Source organism: Stegodyphus dumicola, chromosome 2 (genome assembly GCF_044657685.1).
Source record: "Stegodyphus dumicola isolate Sdum_Otavi_A_Nest chromosome 2, ASM4465768v1".
NCBI lineage: Eukaryota > Metazoa > Arthropoda > Arachnida > Araneae > Eresidae > Stegodyphus > Stegodyphus dumicola.
Window position 1 is genome coordinate 135,011,927 of NC_140769.1, and position 13,947 is coordinate 135,025,873.

Sequence of the window (13,947 nt, forward strand, 5' to 3'; positions counted from 1 at the left end):
TGGTGGTCGTGTGCTTAATGCATGATATAATTAAAGAAAATAAGAGTAGACAATCTCCTATAACAAAAGAATATATTAAGTACTAAATTACAATTTAAATTACATTGCAGAGATCAACGCAGAGCTCGGAACACAGTTCATGCTACCGTCGCGTACAGTTGTCTGACGAGAAGTCTGAGTGAGTAATGACGTCGCTTTGCTGCTCCGATTAAGAACTGGATTTTACACGTGGCGCCATCTCATGAATAGAAGTTGAAGTATCTGTCGGAACGCCACATATTGTATGTGTGTGGCTCCGCAATTTTTTTTTCCTTTGCAATGCGGCCCTCAAAGGTTTATAGTTTAGACACCCACGGCTTAAACGAGGCTTCTAGGTCTTTTACGGAAACCCAATCACAACACCAGAGTAATTATCTAAATTCACTCTCAACGGACAATAACCCCATTTGGAGAGTCGTTTCTAGGTTTAGAAAATGCCACAATAAAATTCCGTGCCATCAGTATCCATTACACCGAAACTTTTAGTGCAGCATTTGGAATCTCAGTTTTGCACAAACAACAATCCCTATACAACAAGGGAACGCATATTCACAGACTTTCATTTTAATTACATAACAAATCCACACCCAAACAACATTGTTCCAGCTCGATCGTCGAAGTTTTTTGGCTATATCAAAAAGTTCAAAGACCGAGAAAAGCCCTAGATTGGATAACATATTCAACAAGATGGTTTCCTATCAAACTGGTTTTCAAGTGGACTAAGATCTTCAACACCGTGCTCAGGTGGCAGTATTTCCCGGTGGCATGGAAGGCAGCCGCTGTTATATCCATATCAAAACCGAAGAAGCCAACCACGGCTCCGGAACCCTACCATCCGATAAGTCTGCTATAAGTCTGCTGTCATGCCTTAGCAAGCTACCGGAAGTTGTTTCTGAAAGATCACCTGGATAAACATTATTATTCCACAATAGTTCGGATTTGGAAGAAACCTATTGACCTTTTACCTGTTCCACGTTGTGAATTCATATCGAAGGGCCTTTACACCAAAAAGATTACTGGTGAACTTTTCATCGACATTGCAGATACTTTCGATCGTGTCTGGATGGACGCACCTCATCTACAAAATACAGTCTCTAGATTCTCCAGACTACATCACACGCATAATTAAATCCAACCTGGCAGGTAGACACTTTATCGTTCATATTTCAGACACATATTCAACACCACCAGTTATCTCCGTCAGTGTACCACAAGTAGGGACCACACTATTCAATATTTATATGAACGATATTCCACGTATACCCAACACTGCACTAGCAGCGTATGCTGATGATACAGCGATCCTTGTTCAAAGTGCAGTTGTTAGTCCAGTCATCCAATGTTTACAATCCGCCTTGTCCCGCTTCACGAACACGTGTTGGAGATCTGGCTGACAAAATGGAAAATTCAACTAAATGCTGATAAAAAAAGTTGCAGTTCTACTTACAAAAAAAGAAGCAAATCAATAGAAATCTTCTATTTCAGGAAGGCAGCCCTCCCTACAGTTCTTTGCCGTAATCTCAACGTAATTTAATATATAATTTGCGCTGATAGTGAGTCTGCCGTAATCCCGTCCAAATCCTGTTGGTGACGAATTATTGCCCACTACTTTTTACTTCGAGCGCCACCCGTACAGTCATCAGGTTTTTTTGAAGCAAGAGATGTGTAAAATGAGCAATGCCTTTGCCGGGACTCGCACCTAGACCTCTCGAATACACTTCGAACATGCTTCCAATTACAAAAGGAGGGGGGAAAGTACCTTATAAAGTTAAATACAAAGTTTACTGTGATACTATTAACCGTAAATCTATGCTACATGGAAAACTGAGCACTTATTTCATAGATAAAAGACTGAATTATCCTACTTAGTTGTGCATTAATTTCCGAAGATCATTTGAGCCCGAGGTTCCTAAAAATATTTCTCTTGGAGTGGCAGTAATTTCGTTTTGCTAGAAAACTAAAAGCAATAAACACCTCGAAGAGATTTCCATCGAAGTGTTAAAAATATATTCTGCCTACCTGTAACATAAGCGCTATGTAAGGCGATGTTTTAGCTCAACTAAGTTTTAATTAGAATTTCTTCAGAACTTCTGCTGAAAAATGTGAATAAACTTGCTTGAAATCATGGTTAAATACAGCCAAATATTGAAAGTAAAAATTTCTTAAATAATTTCAGATCCATTTTATAATAACTTTATCTAATACATCCTAAAAATGAATTTTTTCATGCCCTAACATTTACACTTCCAGTTACAGAACTGTTTTAATTGAAAATTCTTGTTTTGGCAATGCCAAATTAAATAATAATAGCAATTTTTGGTAAATAATCAAATCTAACTTCTAATGTGGTCTCCCGGTTCTTATTACTTCTATCTATATGGAGAAGTTTGATACTTGTTATGAAAAATTAAACGAAGTTTGACACCCGTCCAAAAAATTGACCGGGATATTTAAATTTCAAAATTTGCAATTTTTGATGTCATTTTCAATTTGCCTTCAGGAATCGGTTAATTAAGTTAGAATTTTTGAAGATGTAAGTTTAAACAAAGTGCAGCAAAAAAAAAAAAAAAAAATGTGTATGCATTAATCTACCTTCTAGATCTTATAATTATTATTCCAGTATTTTTTATCAAGCTCAGTGCCACAATTAATTAGACAGACAAAAAAGAATTTAGGAAAATAATAATCATTTGAAGGGAATAAATTATTAAATGTATCAGGAACACAATAATTAAATGACAAAAATTGCTTATTCTGCACCCCAAAAATTAAACAGAAAATACCATATACTCTTAATTTTTCCATTTTACAATGTTGACTGTATTTTATAATCCGCAATGGTATAAAGACAATAAATAGTACTATTTGACATGAATTTTTTGCGATTTCTCAAAATGGTGCAGAAATTACGAGAAAAGGTGTTTGTGTTTTTCAGTTCTCAAGCTTGAACCATTTTAAAAAGGAGTTTACGCTATTTATATTTTTCTACATCATGTACATAGAACTTGAAACTGTGATTGAACAAATTGTTAAACATGTTTTATTAAAAAAAAAAAAAAAAAAAAAAATTACAAAAATCTTAGCCTTCAATATGATTTGTACAACTTTATTAAATTTCAGACATCTTTCATTTTATTCCATAAATGATATAAGATAATAAGTTCATTTGTAAGAAATTAACATTATTCAATACAAATGCATGGAATTTAGAAAATAATTTATTTGTTTATCATTAAAATCTAACAATAAAAACCATGAAAAGGTTCTTTAAAAACAATCAACAAACATTTAAAATTCTAATATATATACTAATCAAAACCATGAAAAGGATCATTAGCAATAATCAACAAACATTAAAAATTCTAATATATTTATAACCTAACAAAATTAATTCTTTCTAATTATTCCCTTCCTGAAAAGTATTCACTAGGCAACAGCACTATGCCATTAAATTGTGCAACCTATAATGTCATTAAATTGTATTATGTGGCAACTCAAATAAGCGTGAATAGCAGACAAGCATAGGCTTCCACTTTCAAATTTGACAGTCATTTTTTTTTTATTAGTGTTTTTGCATTCAGTGCATTCCTCTTGACCCACGGTTAAAAAATTGTATTAGAACTGTGGAGTTTACCAGCTGATGAAAAAGAAAGCACTGTATTCCATTCCGTCAGAAATACAGCATTTTGTTCATAAGTTAGGGAGCGCAAAAAATTCGCAGTCCATGAATTTATGTTTCATAAATGATAAGACTTTTATGAATTGAAATTTGTGCAATAATCTGATGTTTTTTGGACAGAAAACAAATTGTTGTACGCGTGAGGGCAGCAGTGCAATAAAAAGAATGACATGAGTTTCTTAGAAAAGGTAAATATATTATAAGGTTATTTTTCTCATATCTCACATTTTTAATTATAATGATTCATTGTTCTTTTACGGAATTCTTAGTATGACGACATTTTCAAAATGGCTGTTGTCTTTCTCACATTGGTGAAAAAAATATTCACCAAAGGTTAGGTTTGTTTTATGTGATTACAGCAAAGCCTATGGGAAGGGATGCCTTCGTGGAGGACTTTCTAAGGGAAACTGGTTCATATACATCTTACATATCGGAAAAAACCACAGAAAATGCCCATGCAGGATTCGAACCTCATTAGTCACCAAAGAGTTGGCAAACTTTAGGACGGAAGTGTGGATAACCAGTTTCCCAAAACCTTAAATAACTATATATTAAATGTTATATGTCTTAAAATGTTATTAAACATATTGTTATGGTTTTTGTATTTATTTAGTTTGCTATTTTTGATAGAATTGTTATTAAAATTACTTTATATTTCCGAGCAATGCAGCACGAGACTTATTTGAAGAGAAAGCTACGCTGGAAAAATTAAAATACAGGAGCACGCACATCTAACATTTTAATAACAGATATCTCGTAATTGTACTCCTTTAATATCCAGAAAAATTGAGAAAATATGAGAAGCTTTTCTTGCATATTTAAAAAGCTTATAAAAAGCTGAAGGAAAACATCTTAGTTCAGTTGTTTAAAAAGTTATTTACTTATTGCTGTTAATGATTGCAAGGAATTTGAAACTGGATTAGTTTTCTCTGTTTTAAATTTTCTCTTTTAAATTAAGTCCTGTTGAACGTTTTAGTAGTTTAAAATATAACTACAGTGTGAGATTGCAATATTGTATGAATATCTGATGAAATTTAAGCATTTTGTTTTTATTTGTTGTGATAATAATAAATTTTATTCACTTTTCATCGGACGTGTGCATTCAATTTATCACGAACCTGTAGGCATGCAACAATATATTAAAATTATATTATTATATGCCTCACGTTTTATAATTGTTCTTTTATAGAATTCTTAATGCACTGTCATTTTCCAAATGGCTGTTGCCTTTTGCACATTAAATTGGTGAAAAATTAATTACCAAAGAGTTGGCAACTTTTCAGAGGGAGATGTAGAAAATCAGAGTTTCACAAAACCTTAGATAACTATATTTGAAGAAATACATATATGTGATAAAACAGCTCTACACAATTGATTGTTTCATTTATTTGAAACACATGAAATAGTTTATAATGAAACTATAACTGATGCTTCAATAATTCAAATATTAAGTATAATGATGCTGCGTGGCGTCTTCCCAGAAGTATTAAAAAGGAAATTTCCCTTGAAAAGTCAACAAATTATTATAAATAAAACATGCAGCCATCCAACAATGGCATCTACATCAAAAGAAGATCTTGCATGAACACCCCATAGCCGAAGATCACCCAAGGTAAACAAACACTAAATATTGCATTACACATCAGGCATGATGAAATGGTGATTATTACATTTTTCTCATTAATTTATGCTTTAAATATACTATCAATTTTATCATAAATTCTGAAGCATTTTAAATATTTATTTTTATTCTTTGCATTAAGCAATAATTCTGCAGTTTCTTTTAGTAGCTTGACATATTAATTTGGATATAATAAGTACCAAATATTCACCAGGTTTTTCGTTTCAAGCAGGAACTAAGCCAGTACTTCCATAATACCATAGGTGACTGAGATATCACTTAACCTAGCGCTAATTTTAAAGTTTTGAGGAAGTTCTGGTGGTAGTCCGAGGACCTCTAACTCTCAAACTGAAAAATTAACTGATCCTGCTGAATAATTGGCATTTTCATTTTACTTGTTATCCACAGGTATAAACTGCAATAAATATGTTAATTTAAGATTCAAGGAATTTTTTACCTATTGAAAATCTTAGCAGATACTTTTGTCTGCAGATACATGTTTAACCTACAAAATAGTTCTAAACAATACCTCAGGTTTTACCCTATTTAAAAGTACTTTCAGGGAAAATCTTCGACGCAATAAATGCAGGGGTCATTAACACATCATAACTGTCAGAACACATATATTATTTCCAAATGAACAAAAAGTTCCATCTTAATTAACATCAAAACAAAAATCTGAGATGGGAATGGCTTGCATTCTAAGGTATTATTAAAGTTATGAAATTAAATAAGAATTTAAAAATTGATTTTTACACAAAATTATTCCAAAAATTTATTGCACTTAATACTTTTAGAACAATAAATTATATTAAATAGTATTTTTGATATTTAATTAATATATTATAATTTAATTAATATTATTACAACTGATATTATAATTTAACTAATATATCATTATATATAATAATATTTAATTAATGAATTTTAACTCACATTTTATATTTATCCTATGTATTAGGATGTAATTTTACAGCAAATATATATATATATATATATAATATATATCATAATTGCCATTTTAATTTCCCCCTTCTCCTGATTTCTCAACATCAATGGGCTAAATCTTCTGATTTACCCTTTCAAGAGATGCATGGAAAATAACATGGGCCATTTTATAATAACCAGTTATTTGATTTTTAGTTAAGATCTGGCAGTGTTTGGATTTAAGTTGCCAATGCTATATACTACTTGGCAACTTAAATTTTACATAGAGGAAAAAAGTATCCTTCTTAATATATGAGTTCAAACGTGTGCCTTGATGGAACAATTTTAAGCTTCGGCCATCCATATAAAGGATATGCGAATCTAGGAAGAAAATAAAGTTAGCAAATTAAAAATATAAAATAATATGTATAGGTAATGAAAATAAAAATCATTTATTGTAATTTTAAAATACTAAAAATTACTCAATTTTTTTCAGTATTCTTTAAAGCAGATAAAGGAATCGTTAAGAATATTCTTGAACAGCAAATTAACAACTGTGCTGGCATACAGTCTACAGATAATTATCACTAATAAATGAAAATTAAAATTAATTTTTCAGCCAATTCTATTTATCAAAATGAACTTTTCCGCAGTAATTTTATAAAAATGTACATCTGTAGAATTTTGTGAATTATCTCTGTTACCAATGAATTTTATTAAAAAAATATTTTGTAAGGCTAAGTTGTCAAGAGTTATTTTTTAGTTAAAGCCACTTTCCTGTCGCTCCTAATTTCAGCTTACAATTTCCTATTAGAATGTGTTTTCAGAATCGAAGTTAAATGCAAATGAAGGAAGATCAGTACTTAAAGCCGAAGTTCCACTGACTTTGTTAGAGAGTCAGAGATTCTAACTAGCGTGATTCACCTTTTAGCTTCACTTTCTCCAAGCTATTACTATGCTCGGCCGTATTTCAGGCCCTTGATAGTTTCACCATTTATTTAGTATTTAAGGAGCCAACTCCTGTAGAATTTTGATAGCTTTGGCTATATCTTTTTAGTTAAGCATTAGTTTAGTTCTTAGTATTCTTGAGTTAAAGCCCAAGTGGAGGCTGTTCTGTATATCCTGAGAAAGGGCCATCTGTAAGCTTTATTTTCAGCAATAAAGGGTAATTAACTCTTCTTGAGTTTCTGTTCTCTGAGCTAAAGCGATTATTTGCTTACCAGTTCTCAAGGTTCCATACGCTTAGCTGTAAATTCTAGGTAGGAACTTTATAACTTAACTAACTTATGTTTAAACTTTTGTGATGCAATGATGGCTTAGTTCATACCACAGAAAATAACATTTTCAAAATCGATGATTACATGACTCTCTTGTAATAGTTCATTTAATTCTTCATAAAATTAGTGATGCATATCTTTTAAAACTTTGTGACAGCTAATAAAGTTTAGAATTTTGATTATAGTTTCCTTAAAATTCAAGTTAAGGTATTTAATGAAGATCTAAACATCTTTTCTATAATTCAGAAGTCAAACAACAAAAATCAGCGTTATATTTACAAAATTTTCACAGGACTAGATTTCGATGGTTTTACCGAACCACCATCTTCAGCTGCAAAACCGCAAATGAACAAGATAGGAAATAATGATTAGATAAGATAAGAAAGCCTGGACAAGAATAAGCAAGTGGCACCATCTGTTGGTGAAACCAGAACTAAAACATAATTTCTTTAAAAGCCGAAGGCAAATTTGGATTGGAATTAGGATCGTTAACTAGAACAGAAAGATTTTTATGAATGTGAAATGCCTCTAGAAAATCCAGTTCTCCAATGGAAGATGTTTTTTGAATAATTTTGGCAGCAGAAAAATTGAAAGTGTGATTTTCGGACCAACAATGTTGAGTAACAGAAGACTTCTGTGTTTCCTTTTTTCTAACATATGCTTCATGTTCTTTGATGCGAAATTTTAAGGCTCTCTTAGTTTGGCCAATGTAAATTAAACCACACTGGCAAGGAATCCTATAAATACCCCAGGAATTCATATCCGGAATCAGGTCCTTGAGTATAGAAGTCGGAATTTTATTGATGGGAGAATAAACAACCTGAAAGTTAAATTTTTGCAAAATATGTGCAACTTTATAGCTAATTGATAGAAAGAAGGGAATGACAACAGAATTTTTATAATCTCCTAAAATAAGAGTGTGGCTTTTAGTGTGTTGAGATGAGAATTTTTTAACTGCTTGATTAAAAATGTTGGGTGAAAAGCCCCTGTCAATAGCTATTGCTTTTAAATAATTTAGTTCTTCATCAAGGGCTAATTTGGAGGAGCAAACTTGAAGAGCATGGAAAACATAGGAATAAAATGAGGCTAACTTTTGTTTAGTCGGATGACATGATTTAAAGTGTGGTGGAAGGCAAACCATTGAAGGTTTACGGTAAACTGTAGTACTGCAGTTGGATGTGTTACGTGTGATCAGAATGTCGAGAAACGGAAGAGAATTGCAAGTCTCAAGTTCAAAAGTGAACTGAATAGCAGGATCAATAGAATTCATTGTTGAAAGAACTTTATTTAAATCATCTTTATTACCTTCAAACAGGGTAAAAGTATCGTCTACGTAGCGGAACCATGCCGGGAAGTTTAAAGTTTCAAACAATTTTGATTCATAATATGCATGTAGATATCAGCCAGGATGGGACTGAGGGGGCTTCCCATGGCTAATCCCTCAGTTTGCTTGTAATATTTATTTTGGAAAACAAAATGTGTTTGTTTCAAACAGAGTTGAGTGAGAGAAATTAGCTCATCAATTTCGATGCAAGAGAAATGAAATTCGCGAAGTCTGGTTTCTAGACATCTTAATGCACCCTCCACTGGGACATTGGTGAATAATGATTTTACATCAAAAGAAACCATGAGTAAATTACAAGGAGAAATGTTCTTAACCTTTTTTACAAACTCTATTGAATTTTTTATGGTGTAAATGTTATTGTCTAATTGAGTGGAAAATCTAGAAACTAAATATTTAGCTAATGGATACGAGGCAGTACCTAAATTTGATACAATAGGGCGGAAAGGAATACCACTTTTTTAAATTTTGGGAAGAGCATAAAATCTGGCACAATTCGCAACGGATGGGATAAGCGAATGTTTTAAGTTGCTTGAAATGATTTGAGAAGATTTGATCGCAGTTTTTATTTTGGACAAGTCCGAAGGTGAAGGATCTTTAGGGATCGGATTATATGGTCCTTCGTTTAAGAGTTTAGTGACACCATCGATGTAAGTGTTCTTATCCATGACGACTATCTGGCCACCTTTGTCGGCCTTTGAAATGATAATATCCGGGTTAGAATGAATTTTGCGCATTGTAGCTCTTTCTCTCGCAGTTAGATTTGGTTTCAAAGGTTTATTATTGAATTTCACATTATAAGTGATAAGATGCCTAATCATTTCTTTCTGTGAATCTGAAACTTTACTGAACTTGAAAGCTTTTTCGATAGGAGCCAAAATCTTTGGAATCGGGGGTTTACAGGTTTGTGAGAAGTTAAAATTATATTTTAGAATTCTCTCTTGATCTTCTGAAAGACTAACATTAGAAATATTAACTATTGGCTTGATGTTTACAATGGGAAGATTTTTTTGAACTACTTGAACTGGAAGACTGTAAAAGAAGTTTTTCGAATTTAACTGCAAGGGTGTTTTTATGACGGTTAACTGCATTCTCCGTTCTAGACCAAGACTTTTGTTCAAGGGCAGTGAACTGCCCTTGAACACTGCTTGACTGCACTGCTTGAAACTGAACTTGACTGAACACTGCTTGAAAAACAACTGCTTGAGATGATTGTTAGATCGCAAATCAATTAATTCAAGCTGCAAATATGACCTCACTTTTTCAAAACTTACGTTGAAAGCCACGGTAAAAATATCAAGTTCTGTTTAAATGTCACTGAAATCTGCATTCGAACTCAAAATGCAGTTTTTTAAAGCCATCTTCATAATTCTTAAGCTTCTCTTCATTTACTGAGGGTACTGAATTTAACCTCGGGAAATGGGATTCATTCTTAGCTAGATGTCTAGCAAACAGACTAAGTTTTAAGTTAAGATAATTAAGTTAAGATTAAGTTTTTTCTAAGAGGACTAATTCACTTACATTGGATTGTTCGAGAAAGAGATAACACTTGATGGTGCCAATCTACCAATGCGATCACATACGACAGAGTCACTCTGTTCACCAAATTCACAAGATTTTACAAGTTTCTTCAGGTCAGTCAAGAAACAATCAAAAAGTTCAACTTCTTCTTGTTTTCTCTTATTGAATAAAAATCTCTCCACCACGACATTTGTTCTAAGCGTTGTGAAAGCTTCAAACCTTTCAAGCACTTTTTCATAGTTGCCCTGATCTCCTGTTGAAAGATTGAGCGTGTTGAACACTTCAACTGCTTCCTCACCAGAGGCATATAAAAATAAAGCAACTTTCACATCTGAATCTTTTGAAGCACTTCCTGAAAAATCTGGAACAGCTGCTTGAATCTGCACCAGTTTTTGGCCACACTGCCGTCAAAACTTAGGCCTTGTGGTGGGCGACAAAATTCCATCTTGCGTCTGCTGAGAGGAAAAACCACCAAAGAGATTGCCTGGCAATTAGTTGTAATACTACGTCATGTTATAATCACATTAATAATTCTTGATCTATAATTAAGTTCATTACAACATGCTCACATAGCACATTATTTATTCCAAACCAACATCAACCGACAATTACTTCACTTCAGTTCGACCAGCAACTAGTGTGTTGCCACGTACATGTAACAGAAACTTCCCGGGGCTATAATTTGCCCATCCTGTGATTAGGGATTCAATATTCTACATTCTATACTTTCTATGAATCTATGCCATCATTACATCTAAGTTTGCTTCTCTCTGCCAACAATATTTTTATGTACCTATGCAATCAATTTTTCTACAACATTAATACTTGTTATGTCTTTTCCATTACAATAATGCAATAATGAAAGAGCAAAATTGGCAGTCGATGCATATATAATATTCATCTTTATATCAATTGATGTTTGCAGCCACAATTCACTTGACACTCTAATTATCCTTATTCAAGAAATTTACATGTTTGATATTGCTGCAATAGGAAGAGAGCAGAGAAGCAGCATCTTAGCAACAACAGGAGTAGAAGAGGAGTGCACAGTTATTCACCTAGAAAGTGAAGATGTCCACAGAATGGATTAACCAATGTGCTCCCAATTTAAATCCCACTGTAGGGATATTAGGGAGATGTCAGGTGCCACAATCTTACCCTCTGAAGAATACCAGACAACTAAAACAAATTCTCCTTGAAGAATGAGAACTCTTACCCCAAACTGTTAGATAATCTGGTGTTGAGTATCGAAAGACGATGCATGCAGCCATTGCAGTTAGGGAAAGTCATATCCCTTAATAAGGATTTCTGGCCTGTTGTTCTACCTCTTGGCCAGACAGTTATTTTACCAACGAAATTCTGTAAATAAAGTATTTTTTCTCTTTTTTCCATACTGTATGCAACTATATATTTTTTGCCCTTTAAGTATTATGCTGTGCCTTTACATTATGAATTTCACGTTTCCCAGTTTAATTTTTCCTGAATTACAGCAAAATCAGAAAATTTGCTTTTGTACAATGGTGCATGTTTAGCTAACAATGCACATTACATAAATAAAAATAATAATAGTTGAAGTATTAGTTGTAATTAACTTCTTTAAAATATAGAATGCATTTGTATTAGTGCATCTATTCTTATACACATTTTAATCTATTATATTGTTTAAACCTTCCCTCAGAAATGGTATACACTGCATAATTTATAACTGATTTTCAAATAATAAAATTAATAAACAGCAAGGATGAGTAAACAAATAAAGCATTAATTCAATACATTGATGAATTATTTTTGATAATATTCTGTTCATAAAACTTTTAGTTAGAATAACAGAATAAGCAAAAAATTCTACATGAACTAAAAAGAGAAAAGCTGAAAATTCTCACTTTCATGAAACGAATGGTGCAGCTGCTCTTCGGTTAAGTGAACAGCACAGTCACTCTAAAATGAACAATTTGAAGTAAGTTGATTTTACAAGCAGGTCAATTAAAAAATGATGCTTTACTTAAAGAATATTATAATTATAATTAATTTTTAGAATGCAAGTGAATGAATTTTTAGAATGAAAGGAACCTACCACACGCTCAAAAACAAATGTGTAAAGATCACCAGATACGTGATATATTTCCACATATTTCCAAACATTTAACAGATGCTGTGTTCTCATTTCATCTGAAAGAGAATTATAAACTATGTAAATAAAATGTAAAATTATACAAACATGAGTATCTTTTTTAGGGAAAAAAGTTATTAATTTCTAAACAAGATGTTTTTAATTAAGACATTGGATAGGGGATAAAATTTATTCTACTTTAATTTTAACTGCAAAAAGAAGACTTTTTCTCAAATACCATATTGGTCTGAAAGTAAACCAATTTTTAAAATGTCCTCTTTTTAGTCCAAATTTGGCCAGAAGGACTATTAATTTCATTTTGGCATTTTGTGTTAATTCACTTTTCAAATTGTTGCCACCAAATATTAGAGCCCTCTATTATATTTAAAAAATTAAATAATGAAGAATCTGCATAAATGTATGAATGTTTCTCGCATTGTGATAAAACAGTGGTACATAGAGCCATTAAATTTTGAATAATAACGAACGTTTCCACCCAAATATGGGCATTTGGAATGCCCATATTTAGAATTTGGCTTATTATCAATTTCATACTTTGTAAAACTTCAACGAATTTTTATTAACAAACTCAACGATTTCAAAATGAGCATTGGCTTAAGGACATAAAAAATGGCTTTTCAACAATGTACGGGGGGAATTATGTTCTGCGTGAGACTGTATCAGAAATTCTAAAGACATGCCCATTTTAAAATTATTTTGGGCTATTGCTATTAACCTGAATTTTATGGTTTAAGTGCAAAGAACATGATGTTTAATAAATAAAGGTAACACATAAAACGTTAAAAAAAGCCCCTTTGTGTATAATGTAAAATCTGAAAGCTTTCAGATTCTTTTTTTTTTTTTGCAATTTTACCAATTTTATGTACGCAGGAAATTGTTTAAACTATAGAGTCAAATAATTTTGGAACTTATTATTTCCTATAGAATGAGATAAGTTTACTCGTTTGTATCTCTTTTTCAAATTTGAATCCCTTACAATTTTTTATTTATTTATTTATTTATTTATTATTTTTTAATTTTTTTAAAAAATTTTCTGGCAGATTTCAGTTCTATTGGCAAGCAAGGAGTTTAATGGCTTACAATGTAACTGGCATTTGACAAATAAATAAATAAAATCCCTTACAATAAATTACATTTTCACATTTTATATATGATTCATTTTATATGTATATTTCCACAAAACATGAAATAGACTGTTTCGTGACATCCTCTTTATTACTGCAGACATGGCATTTCTCACCTCCTCATCTAATCAGAATATTTTCCCTCATAACTGCCCTTTCAATATTGCCCCCCCCCGAATGTTCAGAAACCACAGGTCTCTTATTGCTGAGTATTCTAATGTTGACAAAATGATTTCAGACAATGCTGCCAATGCCATAGCAGCAACATACAGCTGGGCATTACCCT

The 13,947-nt window shown here is 32.1% G+C and overlaps 1 protein-coding gene across 1 annotated transcript in view; it reads right to left on the minus strand.

The window, feature by feature from the left end:
- Nucleotides 1-5,611: 5,611 nt before the first annotated feature.
- LOC118192006 (uncharacterized) overlaps nt 5,612-13,947 on the minus strand; it is a 31,094-nt gene continuing 22,758 nt past the window's right edge. The window contains exons 5-7 of the mRNA XM_035362880.2: nt 12,481-12,575; nt 12,290-12,344; nt 5,612-6,647 (exon numbers count right to left, since the gene is read on the minus strand). Coding sequence (XP_035218771.1) covers nt 6,520-6,647; nt 12,290-12,344; nt 12,481-12,575 — 278 coding nt within the window. The 3' untranslated portion in view covers nt 5,612-6,519. The remainder of the gene's footprint in view (nt 6,648-12,289; nt 12,345-12,480; nt 12,576-13,947) is intronic.